Source organism: Populus alba, chromosome 10, assembly GCF_005239225.2.
Source record: "Populus alba chromosome 10, ASM523922v2, whole genome shotgun sequence".
Taxonomy (NCBI): domain Eukaryota; kingdom Viridiplantae; phylum Streptophyta; class Magnoliopsida; order Malpighiales; family Salicaceae; genus Populus; species Populus alba.
Window position 1 is genome coordinate 17,246,047 of NC_133293.1, and position 16,074 is coordinate 17,262,120.

General features: G+C 35.4%; 2 protein-coding genes across 2 annotated transcripts; both read right to left on the minus strand.

Moving 5' to 3' along the window:
- Positions 1–497: 497 nt before the first annotated feature.
- Positions 498–8,811, minus strand: LOC118043154 (gamma-tubulin complex component 2). The gene is made up of 21 exons (XM_035051021.2): positions 8,561–8,811; positions 8,329–8,387; positions 8,164–8,209; positions 7,905–8,039; positions 7,548–7,679; positions 6,788–6,871; positions 6,607–6,705; positions 6,352–6,443; positions 5,337–5,409; positions 5,112–5,264; positions 4,892–5,011; positions 4,675–4,728; positions 3,857–3,940; positions 3,678–3,752; positions 3,462–3,590; positions 3,143–3,268; positions 2,949–3,056; positions 2,268–2,330; positions 2,021–2,095; positions 1,009–1,175; positions 498–920 (listed from the first exon to the last, which is right to left on the minus strand). Exons 1-21 carry the CDS (start codon positions 8,648–8,650, stop codon positions 794–796), a joined length of 2,091 nt encoding a protein of 696 aa, XP_034906912.1. The 5' UTR covers positions 8,651–8,811; the 3' UTR covers positions 498–793.
- A 2,510-nt stretch (positions 8,812–11,321) lies between these two features.
- Positions 11,322–15,845, minus strand: LOC118043156 (putative metallophosphoesterase At3g03305). Its single transcript, XM_035051023.2, has 4 exons — positions 15,236–15,845; positions 14,321–14,562; positions 12,321–13,898; positions 11,322–11,849 (listed from the first exon to the last, which is right to left on the minus strand). Exons 1-4 carry the CDS (start codon positions 15,561–15,563, stop codon positions 11,730–11,732), a joined length of 2,268 nt encoding a protein of 755 aa, XP_034906914.1. The 5' UTR covers positions 15,564–15,845; the 3' UTR covers positions 11,322–11,729.
- Between the last annotated feature and the right edge of the window lie 229 nt (positions 15,846–16,074).

Here is a 16,074-nt window from a genome sequence, read left to right on the forward strand (position 1 = left end):
GTGCTTCTGCTCATGTGTAATTCATTTGCAGAAAATAAACTAAGTTGGACTAAAGTCATGGAAGGAAAACCCAGTCTGATTAGTATGCTATTGAACAATGTCCGTCATCAATATTTATTGAAAACAAGAAGCATGCTTTGTCTAGTCGATCAAATCTTGCCCACAGATAATTCTTCTACAGATTAGGGAGGATGTGAGTCTAACTATCAGATAGTAATTTAACTTGTTATTGAGCTGGGAAAGACGAGGACTTGAACAAAACTCAAACAGAAAATAGCATGAGATGCAGACAGGGAATTTTGAAGATCAATATCAAAGGATTGTCGTGTTCATGTTCTAGAAGATGATTTGAAAGGCTCCACTATTCATGACCTTGAATGAAGTGGAAAGAGCTGCGCACCACAATTCATGACTCCAACCTACAAGCTAATTTCGTCTAAACAACTAACAAAATAAGGGTATTGTAAGTAGCTAAAGACCTTGCTACCACCATCCACTAAAATTCAACCCCATATGTAAATTAATACATAAAAAATACACATATAACAATACAACATAGCATCAGCAAGACATTGAGATTGTTAACATATACCATCACATGCATTTAACTCCAAAACACTGAATCCAAGCTAAAGCCTAAAAATATCTCGGGCCACCATAATATTGGGTTCATTTGTCATTTTTTTCTCCTTTTTCAAGAAAGAAGACAGAAGCACTCTGCAAAGAAAGCAAATAAACAGCCAACATATTCACACCTCGGAAAGCTGCAATTTAACAGAACAGGTACCAAAACTTATTGGTCATGTCCAACTCCAAGAATCCACTGTGCAAGATGAGTCAAATATGGCTCTGCTTGGGAACTATTGCTCAAGATTGGTCCCAGACTCTGAAGCTCAGCATTGAATTCCCTCTCAAATTTGCTACAAAAATATGATGGTAAATGAGGGTTTTTTTTTTTTTTTTTTGTGTGTGAGCGTGTCTATTGAATAGCCAATCAGCAAGACTTACAGTATAGAATCAGTGACACTTGCTTTTTCAGTTGTCATTGTTAGCATACGAGATGGGCGGCTTGATTTGGAATGTTCCTCTAGCTTTGGAATGCCGATGGAAGATGATATCAACCACTGAGTTGCAGCTGCATACTGCAAGCATAGGGATTGCAGCCTCTCCACCTTCTGCAATCAGAAATTCCATTAGTAAGAAAAAACTGAAAGGATGAATGAGTGAAATAAAAAAGCAATAACTAGGCATTGCCATTCCAAAAGAGTGCCAGCATATTCATGCTTCATTATATAGTTTTCATCTGGTAACGGACAATCTTGTGCATTGCTTCCAGCCTCATGCTCATCCTATTGGAACTAAAATGAGATCCCAAATCAATAGTGTCATTAAATTTAGCGAAAAACATTCCAGACATGCAAAAACTCTATTGCAGTGGTACAAGTTAAGCTTCAATATTCACTATTCAGAGGACACGCGGACAACATAAAGACAGGGAAAAGGATAAATTGTGTTTACTATCAAGACCTATCGATAGAAGAGCTGCAACCAAAGAGGATTTTCAGCTCTCTGAATCACAGGAAATTGGTACCGAGTCAGGGACACTTGTGCCTTTGAACCACAGATTTGCTATGAGGCTCAAAGTAGATTGTCATGGGTCAAAGAAATGATGGATACATTCTTTTTCTCAGGATAATAAAACAAGATTTTGAACAAGCCAATCTGAAGTCCATCATGCTTTAGAAAAGAAAAGAATTCCTCTAAACAACAACTCCTGTTCTCTCTCGTTTCATTTGAAAGTAAGCAGGAAATTGTTCCTGAAAAAAGTGAAGTTTTGCTGGCAAGTTGTAATCATTTTCATCATATTTCTCCCAAGTTTGTCCCTCATTCTCTCCATTCTCTTCCCTTTCTTGATTTTCCTTCCCAACACCCAAATTCATTACTGATCCAGTGGTTTACCTTAAATGGACTAACTAGTTTTAGAAAATTAAAAAATAAGATGATGAAAATGAAAATGAACCTTGAGCAGTTCGGGTAAAAGAAGCAGACATTCTCTCAGGCACTTGTCGAGGAAAAGATCATGATATTGAATAACCTGTTGCATAAAGAACATAGTAAGATATATAGAAGAGTTCACAGACTCAAAACTTGGGTGGAACACTTCCATATCTGTTGAAATGAAGTACATGCATTAAAAGTATAAAACAGTTGCTTGATATTGGATATCTTGAGTACATTAAAACCCAGCAAGTTAGTGCTGGCTGTACCTCATCTATGCTTTTGGCCGTCTGAAGTCTATTGTGCATCACATGCCAGTTAGGTTCAAGAACCTGAAAACAGATGTTTTAGTACTGCTATCAAAAACCATAAGCAAACTTGTAGATTTCAAAATACTAGGGAGAAAAGGAAAAATAAATTGCAAATTAAAAAAAAAGGTAGATTGAAGGATGCAGTCATTGATTATTATTTTTCATTCATTTTTCTTTAATGGGCAATGATAAAATTAAACCTCAAACCCTTCAATTTTCATGATTCTTTTGAACTTCATCAGGTCAGAAATAGTTGTGCAGATTCTCATATTCTTTTATCATTAATATCAACTGCAAAAGCATGTACACTGTAAGTTCTGAGACAGACAGCAATGGTACTGCTCAGCTGCACGCTTTTAGGAGAGAGAAAAATCCATTTTATTTGACATTAAGGAATAATTTCAGGTTCAATAATATTTCCAAATATAAGTAGGCAACTTATAACCATGTCATGTGAGCCACATGAAGATCAGTCACCTTAGGGAACAACAAAACATTTGAGTAACATTAGAGAAATGAAATACCAGGAAACAGGAAAAAACAGAAGCTAGGGAAAAAATTCAAGTTTAAACCTAGTACGCAATAACTCAGCAAAACAAGTTCAAAAGATTTATGCCTAGGATAATACAGTAAACATGCCTCAAATGTTAGATAGTGAAGAAGGCTGTTAATGAATTTCAGCATACTGCGACAGATTAGAGATGATCTAGAGATGGCAGTTCCACGCATATTAAGTGCACGAACTCCCTGCAAAGCATATTGGAAATGGATTAGAAGCACAAAACGATGTAGATAAAGTCTAGCTACTCTAAATGATACAATCTAGCCCATACTTGATGCACTTGCCAAGCTCCGCAAAGCTGGCGGTCTACATGTTTACAGCGAAACAGAAAGCGGAAAATCAACTGGTATTTTGCCAGGGCTTTTCTTGAGATAACAATAGATAATGGCCATTCAACCTGAACAACATGAACAGGCTCAATAATTACAAGATATTTTAGATAAGAAAATTGTGGTCAGGATATATAATGATTAAGAGTGGAAAATATCAACAAAGCAAAGGTATGAACAATTAGAGAAAAAGAAAAGTTACAAAGAAATGCCATTTATAATCTCCAACAAGAAACTTCAAGGGCATGTCAAAGAGCAGACCTTGTAACTCAATGAAAATGTCTCAAGACCAGTAATGTTCAGTGGCTCTGCTAGATCATTACCATCGGAAACAGTCCTCACTTCAAGATCTTTCAGGGTGCTCAATCTTTTAAGCAAGGATGATCTTTCCTGTAAGCAAAAGGTTGTAATAACAGATAATGTAATTTCAAATTGCAAGTTTCACCTCTTAAAAGAAAAAGGGATTAACGTACTTACCACACAGCATGTCAAGTCCTCATGACATGGATCTACTGCAGCTGCTGTGGTGCGCAGAGCAAGGTCTAACAGTGACTAAGCAACCAAAGAGCGGGCTTTCAGATATCATTGTTATACTTAGCTAAATAATTCTTCTGCAGGTTACATTTCATTATAACAAAAATATAAAAGGATGAAACCTGTAACTTCTCCACTGAAATCTCATCAAACTTTTTAGTGAGCTCATCCCGAGCTATATCCATAAAATGCACCAAAAAGTCACCCTGAAATTATTCAATTAGGTTAATATAGAATAAATTGAAATAAGAACCAATCCTCAACACATTAAGCAAAAGAAATTGCTTATTTGGGAAGGCAACCCCACCCCACTCCCAACAAACAAAAAAATTGGGGATGAAAAAGTAGGTAAAAAAGGACACATATCAAATTCACCTACATTCTGAGAAGCGCAATAGAAAGCCTGTTAAGCACATAGACAAGTAAATGGTCCCCTAAAGTAGATCCTCTCATTTCATGACAGCGACCATTTAACAAGGAAGAGCTAGTTTGAAAGATAACAATTTGATCTGCACCCGGGCCCCCTCCAATCACTTGGTACCCCACTCTCAAATCATTATCTTTGAAAATCTAGGTCTGAAGACCAAGCATGCTACTCACTCAGGGCTTAAAAACCTCATGCAATGTTGCATGCTTGACCTTGACAAATCAAACAGATGCCTGAGAACCAAGCGTGCAAACCATTAATCTAACAAGCACGGCACATTAAAAATTTTTATTGAAAAGGTGCTAGAAATTTGCAAATAAAATCCACCAAAAAGTGATTCCCAATCTTATGTGACAGGGAGAAGGAAGTAAAGAAAAAGGTAGCCTTGACTGGCCACCTTACTATACACAAACAAGTAGATATTAACCAGTTTCACAAACAGCCCACTGAAAGCATACAATAAATCTCGACAATGGTTTAAATGGCAGTCAACTAATCAGAAACTAGAAGTACCTGATCAAGAAGAAGGTAGTGCTTAATAGACCGCAGCTTTCCCATTAGATCATACTGCAGCAAAGAAGAAAAATACCCAAGAGAAGAACATTTTATGATAGGAAACTTGGCACCACGGAAAACAGTTTCAATTTCCATGGATGATAATATAAGCAGAGCATAAAGTCACTCAAGTACATAGATGAAAATTATCATGCCGATGCAAACCGATGCTTACCTTTTCTTTAATGAGATTTAAGAGCTCGCCGCTGGCAAAGTCATAAGCAGCTTTTATACACTCTAGATAATGATGGTTTGAGCCAAAGATTGTTAGTTTATAATTTTCTGAGGCAGGGACCTAAACAATAAACAACCAATCATGGATTCAAGGGTAAGTACCAGTCACCATACAAGTATGAAATATGTTCCATGTACTGAGGGGACAGTAATGAACAAACCTGCACATTGTGTCCACATTCTCTCATGACATTCAAGTATTTTCCTGTGGTCAAAATTGTCCCAGCAATATTTGCAAGGAAGCTAGGAATTCCTTCCTTAAGGCTGTAACGTTGCCGCCAATATTTTGCATCATAATCTTGTGTGAGGCTCTCCTAATAAAAAACAAACCGTGACCATCTTAAGCAAATTTTAAGTGCTCATGATAAAAAATAAAGTCATTATACCTTTTGAAGAGATTTGTTCTCAGCAATGAAAAATTCACCATATGGATCATCAATCACTCCTTCATAGACCCACCTACAAGCATTTCCAAGTAAAGAAGAAGATAAATCAAAGCAAATTGCAACCTTATGATGCCAAAAGGTAAGAAAAGCAGAGAAATGCTCAGACTGGAAGTGCATGAATAGTAAGAAACATCAGTAAATCTATCGTGCCTCTTCAAATCAAGTACAGAAACTGACTTTTACTTTAGGAAAAACAGAATCCAAATCAAAGCAGCATTTAGAGTTTAAAATGCAGTCTTAAATTCTGAATAAATGGAACATGAAAACAGATAAGGGCCATGCACATGAAACCAAAGAGAGATGACAACATGATCGATCATGGAAAAATAAAGTGTTACACACATATCTACAAAGTGCATGGCATATCCTTAGCTATGGTACATTTCTTTTACACTTTATTTTAGATCATAACAAAAATTAAAATAAAAAAAAATTATAGCAGCTTGCATATAGACCAGTGAAGCTTTATCATGGGTTTTGCAAAGACCAAATACAAGAGCCACTACCACAAAGGAGAAGTTAAAGTACATATTTTGTAGGGACAACGAATAGTAAGCCATTGCTGCCGAGCAATATTAACAGAAAAGGGAAGAAACTAAGCAAACCAGCAATTTGTTAGCTTGATAGTTTCAAATTCAGATATTTTAAAGGCAGGTTTTGATAGTATTGAAGGAGAGGAATTTGTTAGCTTGTTGCAGTCTTAGAATTTGCATGGAAGGGGATGATTTTTGCAACCACCTAACATGAGTAGATGACAAATCAATTGTCCTTGCCAAATGCGCAAATACAAGTTTCCCTTCATGGATGCCCCAAAAATGAAAGGACATGATGATTTAGCCAGTCAAAACTAAAATGAAATTACTATTATCTTAAAACGCTCTTCAAAGCATGATCCATGACAAACCTCATGGATGCCAAAAAAAAAAAGATTCAATAGTAAGCTTGCAGAATGCACCTCTCTAATATGCTAAGGTATGCATTGCTTGCACATTGCGTCATCTTTTCTAGCAGTGATCTCACTGCATTATCACCAGCCATTGCCTTAGCCTGGATTTAGAAGAGGGGGAAAATGTTGGAAACAAAAGAATAAAATTTTAAAAGTTTAAGAGCATGAACTAGTGGGGCAAAGTTAATTCTGCCAAGGAAAACAGTAATGAAAACAGCCATATGTTCACTCAACAAATCCAGTAAATGAAACATGACAATTCACCTGACTCTGCAGGAGGTTAAGGACAGACGAACCGGTAAAATTATTTGCTGAAGCCTTCTGTGTCACAATGGATAAAGCTTGCATTGAACCCATCATGGGCTGCAACGTAGCATGAAAACCCCTTGAGAAAAGAATCCAAGAACTGGTTATGCAGATTTGGAGCAAATTCTATTAATCAAACCTGACAGTAAAACCACAATCCTTGTATGGAAAGTCTTCCAAGTCTAAATTGGTGTTCAAGCTGTGCGACCATGGCCTGATAATCCTAATTAAAAAAATAAATCAGAGATTACTTTCAGCTGAGGAGAAACATTTGTATCTAAGACTTTAATGAGCAGCTAAATCTGGGCAGTAACAGGATAACCACGGTTCAAAACAGAATGACTCCCTTTGTTTATGCTGAACAGCATACCTGTGGCTCAACTTATGGTGAAGACACACATTCCGTTAGAAGGCATGATGCAAGAAAGGGGAAAAAAGAAAAATAATAATAATAATAATAATAATAAATATTATACCATTAGTCAAAACAGTCCTGATAATGATAACTGTCCATAAGGTTTTGGTGTCATATTTACTCCATTGTTTTACTAATTTTAGATGGTTAAGAACAGGCACGTGTTAAAGACCTGATTGGGGTCTGACCACCACATTTCAAGGGCATTTCCCTCCTGTATTTTAAAGTTATGCTTCTTTGTCAAACTAGGCTTTCTCTTACTTTCTGCTCACTTGTGGCTAAGAGGAATGTGTGTTCAGGCAAGAACCAGGACTACTAAGAAAGAAAGAAAACTGCAGCCATCACCATGCAATATAAGCTTAACAAAACTATTAAACAGATAGGAGCAACAATGTTACAATAGCAATAAAGTGAGACAGGCATGCAGCAACCACCGTGCCACACATGTATAATAATCAAAAGACTTGCAACACAAAGAACCTACTAGAAGAAGTGCCTTGAGCGCAGCAGCAAAGGCATGATTAACTAAACCATTCTTGAATTGTGATCTGGACTCGACAAACTGGTCAATCATCAGATAGCTCTCACACAAAGGGAACATCCTTTTTGCCAGTTCCTGAAATGATGTCTTTATCAGCTTACACGATCAGGCATAACAATCCATCAATATGCATGATTTAACTTAAAAAGATAGACTTATTCAGGCACACTGTCAATGACAGACTTATGAGATAAGCATCTGTCAACAGGCTCTCTGCCAACATACCTATGTTCATTCAAGCAAATACACACACACATACATAGATAGATACATGAATGGGGATAACCCTCTACTTCATACCTGGATTGCCAAGTCCATGGAAGCATCGACCTGGAAAGAGATATGATCCTCCTTTCCACGTATTCTTCTAATTGAAATATATCGTCCTTCAATTCCAACCATAGCAGACAAGAGGTCGTCAATGACGATAAGTTCCTATTTACCAAAGAAAATAGCAAGCAACAAAAATATTCAGGAATTCAAAAAGCCAGTAACCAAATTAGAAAACTAAAAATCATTTAAACCATAAAAGTAGTAGGATGAAGGTGTGAAAATATACCTGAACAGCAGCATTGTAATAGCCAATGGGTCTGTCCACACCATGGCTGCTCAAATGCACAAAGTACATATATATAATGTTATATACACAGAATTTTAACCTATAAGAACAAAAGAGAGATAAAAATGCAATTAAGCAAATTATGTATATATATTTTATTTATACCTAGATAAACCCATAGAAAATCCCTTGGTATCAGCGAGCCGCGAAGTTCCTTTCGTTTCCTAGATAAATACAAGTATTCATAAAAGTTACAGCATAAAGCAGAATTTTATTTTAACAAAAATAAAAAAATGAGGCAAATAAAAAGCAACAACGGGATTTTTTCGTAACTCGAGTGGTAGGATTGTTCGGTTCTCGGGGAAGAAAAATAGAGAATGGAAGTGAAGAAGAAAACCTGGTGGAAACGGCCGGTGAGGAAAGGTCTGTCAATGTTCCAGCGAGGTGTTGAAGGGCACGATGTTGAGGTTGCTGTTGCCTTTTCCATTTCTCTCGATCTCTCTTTCTCTTCTCTCTTTCTATAGCTCTCGCATTATTTACTGAATCTAGGAGAAGAGCGGCTTTTTTTTTGAAAAAGGTAGAGTGCGGGGGCGAGTGCTGCGACTGAAACTGGAACTGCTGCTGTCTGTGATCTGTTTCCTTTAAAGAAAAAAACAAAACCGAAACGAACCATTTTTTAATTATGATTTTTTTTTAATCATAGTTTAAAGTTATATATAGAGCAGTGCTGCTACACTCGAATAAAAAAAATTGAATGTAAAATAAATAATATTATAAAAAAATTATTTGATATTATTATTAAATTTAACTTAACATGTCAATTTTAAAATTTTATTTTTTATTCTAGTTTAAAATTAAGCTTTGTTAGAATTAACCAAGTTAATTTTGTAAATCTTAAAATAATTTTTATGATGGATAAAAATATAATTTGACTTAAAAAAATTAATATAAAATTAATATAACCTTTTTATTTAATTAAAGTATTGATATATTAGATCGATTTGGATTTCATAGTTTATCTTATTGACTTTATTGATTTAAAAATTTTGATTTAAATTTTTTTTTTTAATTATACAATAATAAAAATAAATGTTTATAATCAAATATTGAAATGTTTATATCTCATAAAAAAATAAATTAAAATAATTTATAAATATAAATTAAAAATTAATAAATTTTTTAAAAAAAAATAAAAAAATAAGGAAAAAAAAACCCACCACTTGAGAGATTTATATGAGATGGAAAGGAGGTGACTTGGGACCTAACCCCCCAACTTTTTTGATATATGAATAGTCAAGTGAAGAATGCATAGATATTGTTGATTGAGTTCCTTTCTAATATCTATTGAGTCGTTAAAGTTTTGGAAATTATCAACTGAGTTCTCCATCCATGTTCATTCATGGATCCAATTTGTTATTTTTTAGTAGTAAACAAATATCATTTTGTACGAAAGCAGGGGACACTTTTGTGGTTTTTCCAAGTATCTATGTCATGATTAATGCTAATATTGTACCTATGCTAATACATAGAGAGAAAATTGCCGAAAACATCACAAAATAAATTAATTTTGATGTTAATAAATTTATTTATTTCGTGTGAAATTCAATAAATATAGTTTTATCCTCTAGCCATGTTTATAAAAATTAATTTAGGTTTCCCGAGGGTTTTTTAGATTTGTTTAATTCTTATTTTTAAAGAGATTAAAGTCTATTTCAAAATTAAAATAAAATTTTTTAAAATTTATATGGTGCTTTTAAATAAAAATAAGTTATAAAATAGTCTTTGAATAAAAAAACTTAGCATTAATTTTTCAATCACATAAGATGATCATAAAATATTACAGGAAGTGACAAGTCATTTGTCAACATCAAGAAAAAAAAATGGAGGTAAAAAAGAATTAACCAGGCATGGGAGCCTAACTAATGGATCATGGATCCCTAGCCTATCAAGCCTAGCAGTGTTTGAATTTTTTTGAAAAACAAACTTTTATTATTTTTTTATTTAAGTTTTAATTAATATCCCCTCTTTCATTTATTTATTTTGTTTATTTTACTGTACATTTATTTTTTATTTAAATTTTAATCAATATTCTTTTTTAAAAAAATATTTTGTCTAGGTTATATTTTTAAATATTAATTAATTTTTAATTGTTTTTAAATTTTATGAAACTTCAAAACTATTATTGTAATTTATTTTTTATTTATATACCTATTAATGATGAAATCAAAAAAAAAATTCAAGATAAAAAAACAAAATAAAAAGGATAAAAATCAAAATAAAAAATAAATTAAATAACAACTATAAATTTTTGATCAAATGGTACAATTGAAAAGAAAAATAACTTAAATAAAAGAACAAAAAAAAATAAGGATCAATTTAAAAAAAAAATAATACATCATAAATTTAGATTAAATAAAGATATTTTTCAAAAAAAAAAATTAGATGATTTTATCATAAAAAAATTGAAGAAAATATATATTCCCGGTTAATCCTTTAATGGCTAATAAAATATATGAAAAAACTAAAATACCAGAAAACAAAGACATCTAATTTTCTTGTGAAGGATAACATCATCATTTACTACCACCGGGGTGAATAATAAAACATGATTATGGCCACAGTGAATTTGCCTCCTTCAGTTATTCTTTCATCTTTTATGAACTTTATGTTACAATGGGGTTAATACTTATCGTCCCAGCCGAACGCTAAAGTAGAAATACTGAGCGATGGATTTTCTTTTTAGATCTATGCTAATCTCGACGAACAGACAGACATTTTAGCGTCATTTTACATAAGAATAATTCATGAACATTTTATATAGAATAATTTTATGTGAAATTCATTGGGTATTGACCTAAACCTTTTGTGCTTTTCGGTTCAAAACAAGACGAGTGAATTCCATTAATCAAAGGATCAAGTCCAATTTCAAACCACGACAAACAAGCCACACGCCCATGACCGGGAGCTGTGATTAGGGTCGTTCAAGCCGAGCAACAAGACCCATGCAAACACACAAACATGGCAGAACTCTCAACACTCCATTCTCAACCATAGCAAGGTTCTTGTTTCATATATAGCAACGTTGCCATATATTTACTCTAAGTTTTGAGGCATCCACCCCCCCCCCCCTTTTTTTTTTCAGAGAAAATAAGTAAGCATTCAGGACAAAATAAACATCTGAACACGCATCGGTGACAGTGCTTCTATTGAAATTTTAGCCATGGAAACCTTTTTACTGCTTTTCTTGTAACTTCGCTTACAATTCCACTAGTCATAAGACTCATAACACGTACTAATAACTTAAAGAACTTCCTATCCTAGAAAACTCAACTGTAAGTTAGCCGGGAAGTTGATTGCATATCATCCGGTACCTTTTATTGTAAACACGTCAGTACTCAACGCACCTGTTTTTGTTCAACAATTTGCAGCTTCGGACAACTTGAAGTTGAATTCAAGTGTGGTGTCAAACCATGTCATCATGATCCTTCTTCGATGTTTCTTGTGCTAATAAAAAATTGCATTCATACTTCAATGGTGTGGAACAAGGCTTGCTTTCTGCAAAAAGCTCATTGAATACTCCTGGTTTTGTACACGGTGCAAGCCAACAGCAGTGGAATTGCAAGGCTATACACTGGAAAGTGAAGCAACGGGTTCATCTCATATGCTTTCGCGAGAGCTTTGCAATTCTGTGAGACAAGCAACTGAGTCAGAAAAGGAAAAAGTACGATCAAATCTAATATACTGTCATCCAACATTTTGAAATGGTTCCATGAAGCTACACAAATGACAGGGAAATTTAGGGCGGGTCACTTGCTTGATTCAAAGTTAATATCCTTTTCTTATCTAATCTAAGCATATCATGTACTGTTTCGATGGGAACTTGGATAATGATCATGTCCAAATCTGTTACTGGACGAAAAGGTATAATCCTTGACAAGCAATGAAAATTGGCTCAGGTCACAAATAACAAACTTTCAAAATGCACAAGCCAATAATCTACTGACTAAAGCAATTAGTGATTTACTGGTGTAGTGATCCATCAGTTTCAACTTTCTAGTACAATAATGGAAGCGACCCCTATGACGCAATGAGATGCGATGCATGCATTTTTTGACAGACATATTGTGCACACAGAATGGAACAGAATCGATCCTCACCGTAAAATGTTTCCAACAAATCACCAAGCAAACCACCAAGAGAACTTTCCGAATCCACCTCTCCACAAAATCAAATTTTGATCTTCTATGCCTGTGGTTATCATACTTTCCTGATCTCTTATTCTTCTGACTAGAATCGTTGTCTTCTTTCTTGCCTGAAAGTGATAGAAAATGCTCTTTGTAGATACCTCTTTCAGCAGCCAATGCTCCAGCAACCAAAATAGAAGGTACAACCACAAAGAAGAAATGTGGAAGCACAACCACCATAATATCTGGAGATCCAATATAATCGTGCTTTTCCCTGCTGTTAAAATTTTTCACCCACCATCCCATGCTGGTCATGTACCCCCTGTTCCCACCATCAGTGAAAACTTGCCCAATTAGCCAGGGACATGATACGAGGTAGATCAAGTATCCTAAAAAACCAAACCACACTACATGAATCCTGCAGAGGTCCAGCAAAACCCATGCTATACAATTTATTAAGCCTTTTTCAGAAATGAAAGTCTTGTAAGAGTACTGCTTCTTAGAGAACATGAGGACAAATTTTGGAATGAGAAGAATGGAGAGCATTAAATACACTGCAGAACAGAATATCGGGTAGTACAAAGCAGCCCATTGACAACCCATGACAAAAAATTCCTTCCATGTCCATGAGATCTTAGCACTTAGACCGTTTACAGAAAATGGCCGTAGTTCAGACAAAGTTGATCTTCCCATCACATCAATTACTTCTATTTGCAGCCAAAATCTATCAGGAGACGGATCCTCAAAGGCTTTATAGTTCCATGCAGCTGCATAAATGTCTCCCCTGGATATATCCCTCACAAACTTGGTCATGGTTGTCTCCACGATCATAAGGGGACTCCCTGATCTTGTGTCATAGATCCTAGCCACAACAGACGTGATTGGAGAAACAGAAAACACAAGGCATCTGATTGTCTCAAAAGAAAAAGGGACCATGTGTTGACACCCATACATCTGATGTAATGAAGATGTTAACATGAAGCGGGAATCCAGTGGAAATGTGGGCAACACAATGGTTTTTTTGGTTCCTGATTTGAAGTCAATGTCCAGGTATGAAACATGACCTCTGTCAACAGCCACAATTCGCATAGCTCTACTTTTCCTCCAATCACCCATCTCCCACTCCCAGAACTCCTTAAGTGGCGGTGCTTGATACAAACAGTTTTGAGTATTCTCAGAAGGTTCTTGGTGCATGTTTAACTGAAAAAACCTATGTGATGACAGGAATTTTTCATTTGACTGGTGATGCCGTTTCAAATTCTTACCGAACCTCGTGTGAAGATGCCCACATAAATAAGCTGACACTGAATGCTTCAGAAAAACATCTCTCAAGCTTTTTTGAGACTCTGAGAATGCCGAGAATGAAAGTGGAAAATGCCCAAAGGATATCTTAGTTATGGATTTTCCTTTTTGAGAATCCCATTGTGATAGCTGTGAATCTATTTGAGACAGTAGCTGGTCAGTTGGATGCCCAAAAAGATTAGTTGGCCCTCGTAAACCAGTAGACATTGTGCTGTCCAACCCAACAAATACATGTTTGCGGTCACTAGTCTACAAGACAGAACAAAACGATATACAAAGAAGAGGAATTAGTAAAGCTTTACATTGTCACCGAGCAAAACGAGAGGTATGCATTCATGACTACAGCTAGAGGATTCACTCTGGAAGTTCAACTTCATATGGGATATGAATCTTAAAATGAGAAATGAAGAATCATATCTTTTTTTTGGGTTTCAAAGCTCTGATATAGGTAGCAAGAATCCAAATATAAGTACTGGTAGAATGCTGAGATCACTAAAAAAAACAAAAATCAAATGATTGTCATAGTTTTGAAATTCAGGAACGAATGCTGCAAAAACCAAAAAAAAAAAACGAGAAAGAATATGAAAAGACATCCTGATTTACCTATTTGTTCTTTAAAATGACAGTTTACGTCAAAAACCACATCCTGAAGGTAGAGACCAGAGACTAACCTCAAGTGTGACACTGTTGACATTTCCTTTTCTTCCGAACTGCCCATTAATACTATAATTTGAAAAGAAATCAAACGAACCACCAATGATTGGTACACCAAAATTATCATGGTTTCCTCTGAGATCATAGAAGATGCTCTTGTCTAGTCCACTTCTTCTCGCAACATCTTCCATTACATCCTGATATTCTACCCATTCATCCTCATTTTGTTTCATTGTTAACAAGTCCTTGCTTTTCCCATCTGGTAAACAAAAGTAATAAAGATTTTCACCGTATCGGCCCAGCAGCCATCATGATTTGCCAAAGTCAATAGAATAAGAACATTATGTACTTGGCTTACTCGTATGTTAAATCACAATCATGAATATGCATGTCTAAAAGAACACACAAAAAAAAAGGGTGATGAACACGAAAGGAAAAATCTTTGCAGTATGCTGGCAGCTAATTAAAGCTGATCGACTCGCTAGTAAAGAATGGACAGTTTGATTAGCACTAAGATCACAAAAGCATCAAAACTCTTCCCACTCAATTTTCTAATTTGGGAATGGAGTTGGAAGCTCTATAAATGCACGCACATTTCACAATCATGAATATTGAATATGCATGTCTAAAAGAAAACACAAAAAAAAGGGTGATGAACACGAAAAGAAAAATCTTTGCAGTATGCTGGCAGCTAATTAAAGCTGATCGACTCGCTTGTAAAGAATGGACAGTTTGATTAGCACTAAGATCACAAAGCATCAAAACTCTTCCCACTCAATTTTCTAATTTGGGAATGGAGTTGGAAGCTCTATAAATGCACGCCCATTTCACAAAATCTATATCCCAAGATTCAACAAAAACAATAAAGCTTGGAATTAATAGGCACTCAAACTCGCTAACAAATGAAAAATAAAAAACACAAATAATTATACCCGTGAGATCACCAGTGATGAGAACAAGAGAAGGGTTAATCATCTTAAGAGCAGGGCCCACAATTTTCTTGAAGTCAAGGGCTCTTTCAGGATGGTGGACACTAAAGTGGAGATCAGAGAGCTGCACTATCCATACAACTGATTCTGGCCCTCCTTTCACTTCTATAACTCTGTCTTGCCATTTTCTGGGCTGTGAAGAAACCAATTCCTCTGCTCCTCCTCCTTCTTGCTGTATAGAAACTGAAGTGGGCATGGTGGTGGAGAGGCATAACAGCATCAAAACCACAAGACCCATCTCCCTAAACTGTGGAGACTGTCGTTTTTCCATCGCTTCTTGTGAAAGCAGGGAATGAACTTTATTGCTGTATACATACCCGATTAAAAAAAAAAAATTCAAGGAGGGAGAAGGTTCTCTGCAGCGAGGTGCAGGCAGTTAGGGAATTTGTCCACTCTCATTTTGCCACGTAGGCCCTTTTCTTTTCTGGGTTTCCTTTCTTTTTTGCTGGGCTCTTTTCCCCTGGAACCTCACCCAACTGGCATTGCAGAGTGGCAAAGAGATTCAAAGCTGGAAACTTTCTCCTCAACATCATCATTCAAAGGTTAGGGTTTTACTGCTTTGTTGAGTTCATCATTTTATCTATCGATTCAATCTTTCAGAATGATTGAGCACCTTTATAGGTCTTTTCCTAGAGTTTTGGGTAGTTTTTTACTTTCACATTAACTGGATGCCGCGATGAATGTATTAGCATTGACAGTTTGGCATTTTTCTAAATTTTTTACAAGGGGCTAAATTTGATAATTTTGAATTTGAGGAGCACTTGTTGAATTGAAGATTTGAG

Excerpts from the sequence above, each read along its gene's own strand:
- LOC118043154 (XM_035051021.2), bottom strand. The coding sequence starts at position 8,650 with ATGGAAAAGGCAACAGCAACCTCAACATCGTGCCCTTCAACACCTCGC. Across the intron at positions 6,706-6,787 it reads GATTGTGGTTTTACTGTCAG|CCCATGATGGGTTCAATGCA; the intron begins GTTTGATTAATA and ends GCTACGTTGCAG. Across the intron at positions 3,057-3,142 it reads GAGCTTGGCAAGTGCATCAA|GGAGTTCGTGCACTTAATAT; the intron begins GTATGGGCTAGA and ends TATGCTTTGCAG.
- LOC118043156 (XM_035051023.2), bottom strand. The coding sequence starts at position 15,563 with ATGGAAAAACGACAGTCTCCACAGTTTAGGGAGATGGGTCTTGTGGTT. Across the intron at positions 13,899-14,320 it reads TCAACAGTGTCACACTTGAG|ACTAGTGACCGCAAACATGT; the intron begins GTTAGTCTCTGG and ends TCTGTCTTGTAG. Across the intron at positions 11,850-12,320 it reads TTTGTTGGAAACATTTTACG|AATTGCAAAGCTCTCGCGAA; the intron begins GTGAGGATCGAT and ends CTTGTCTCACAG.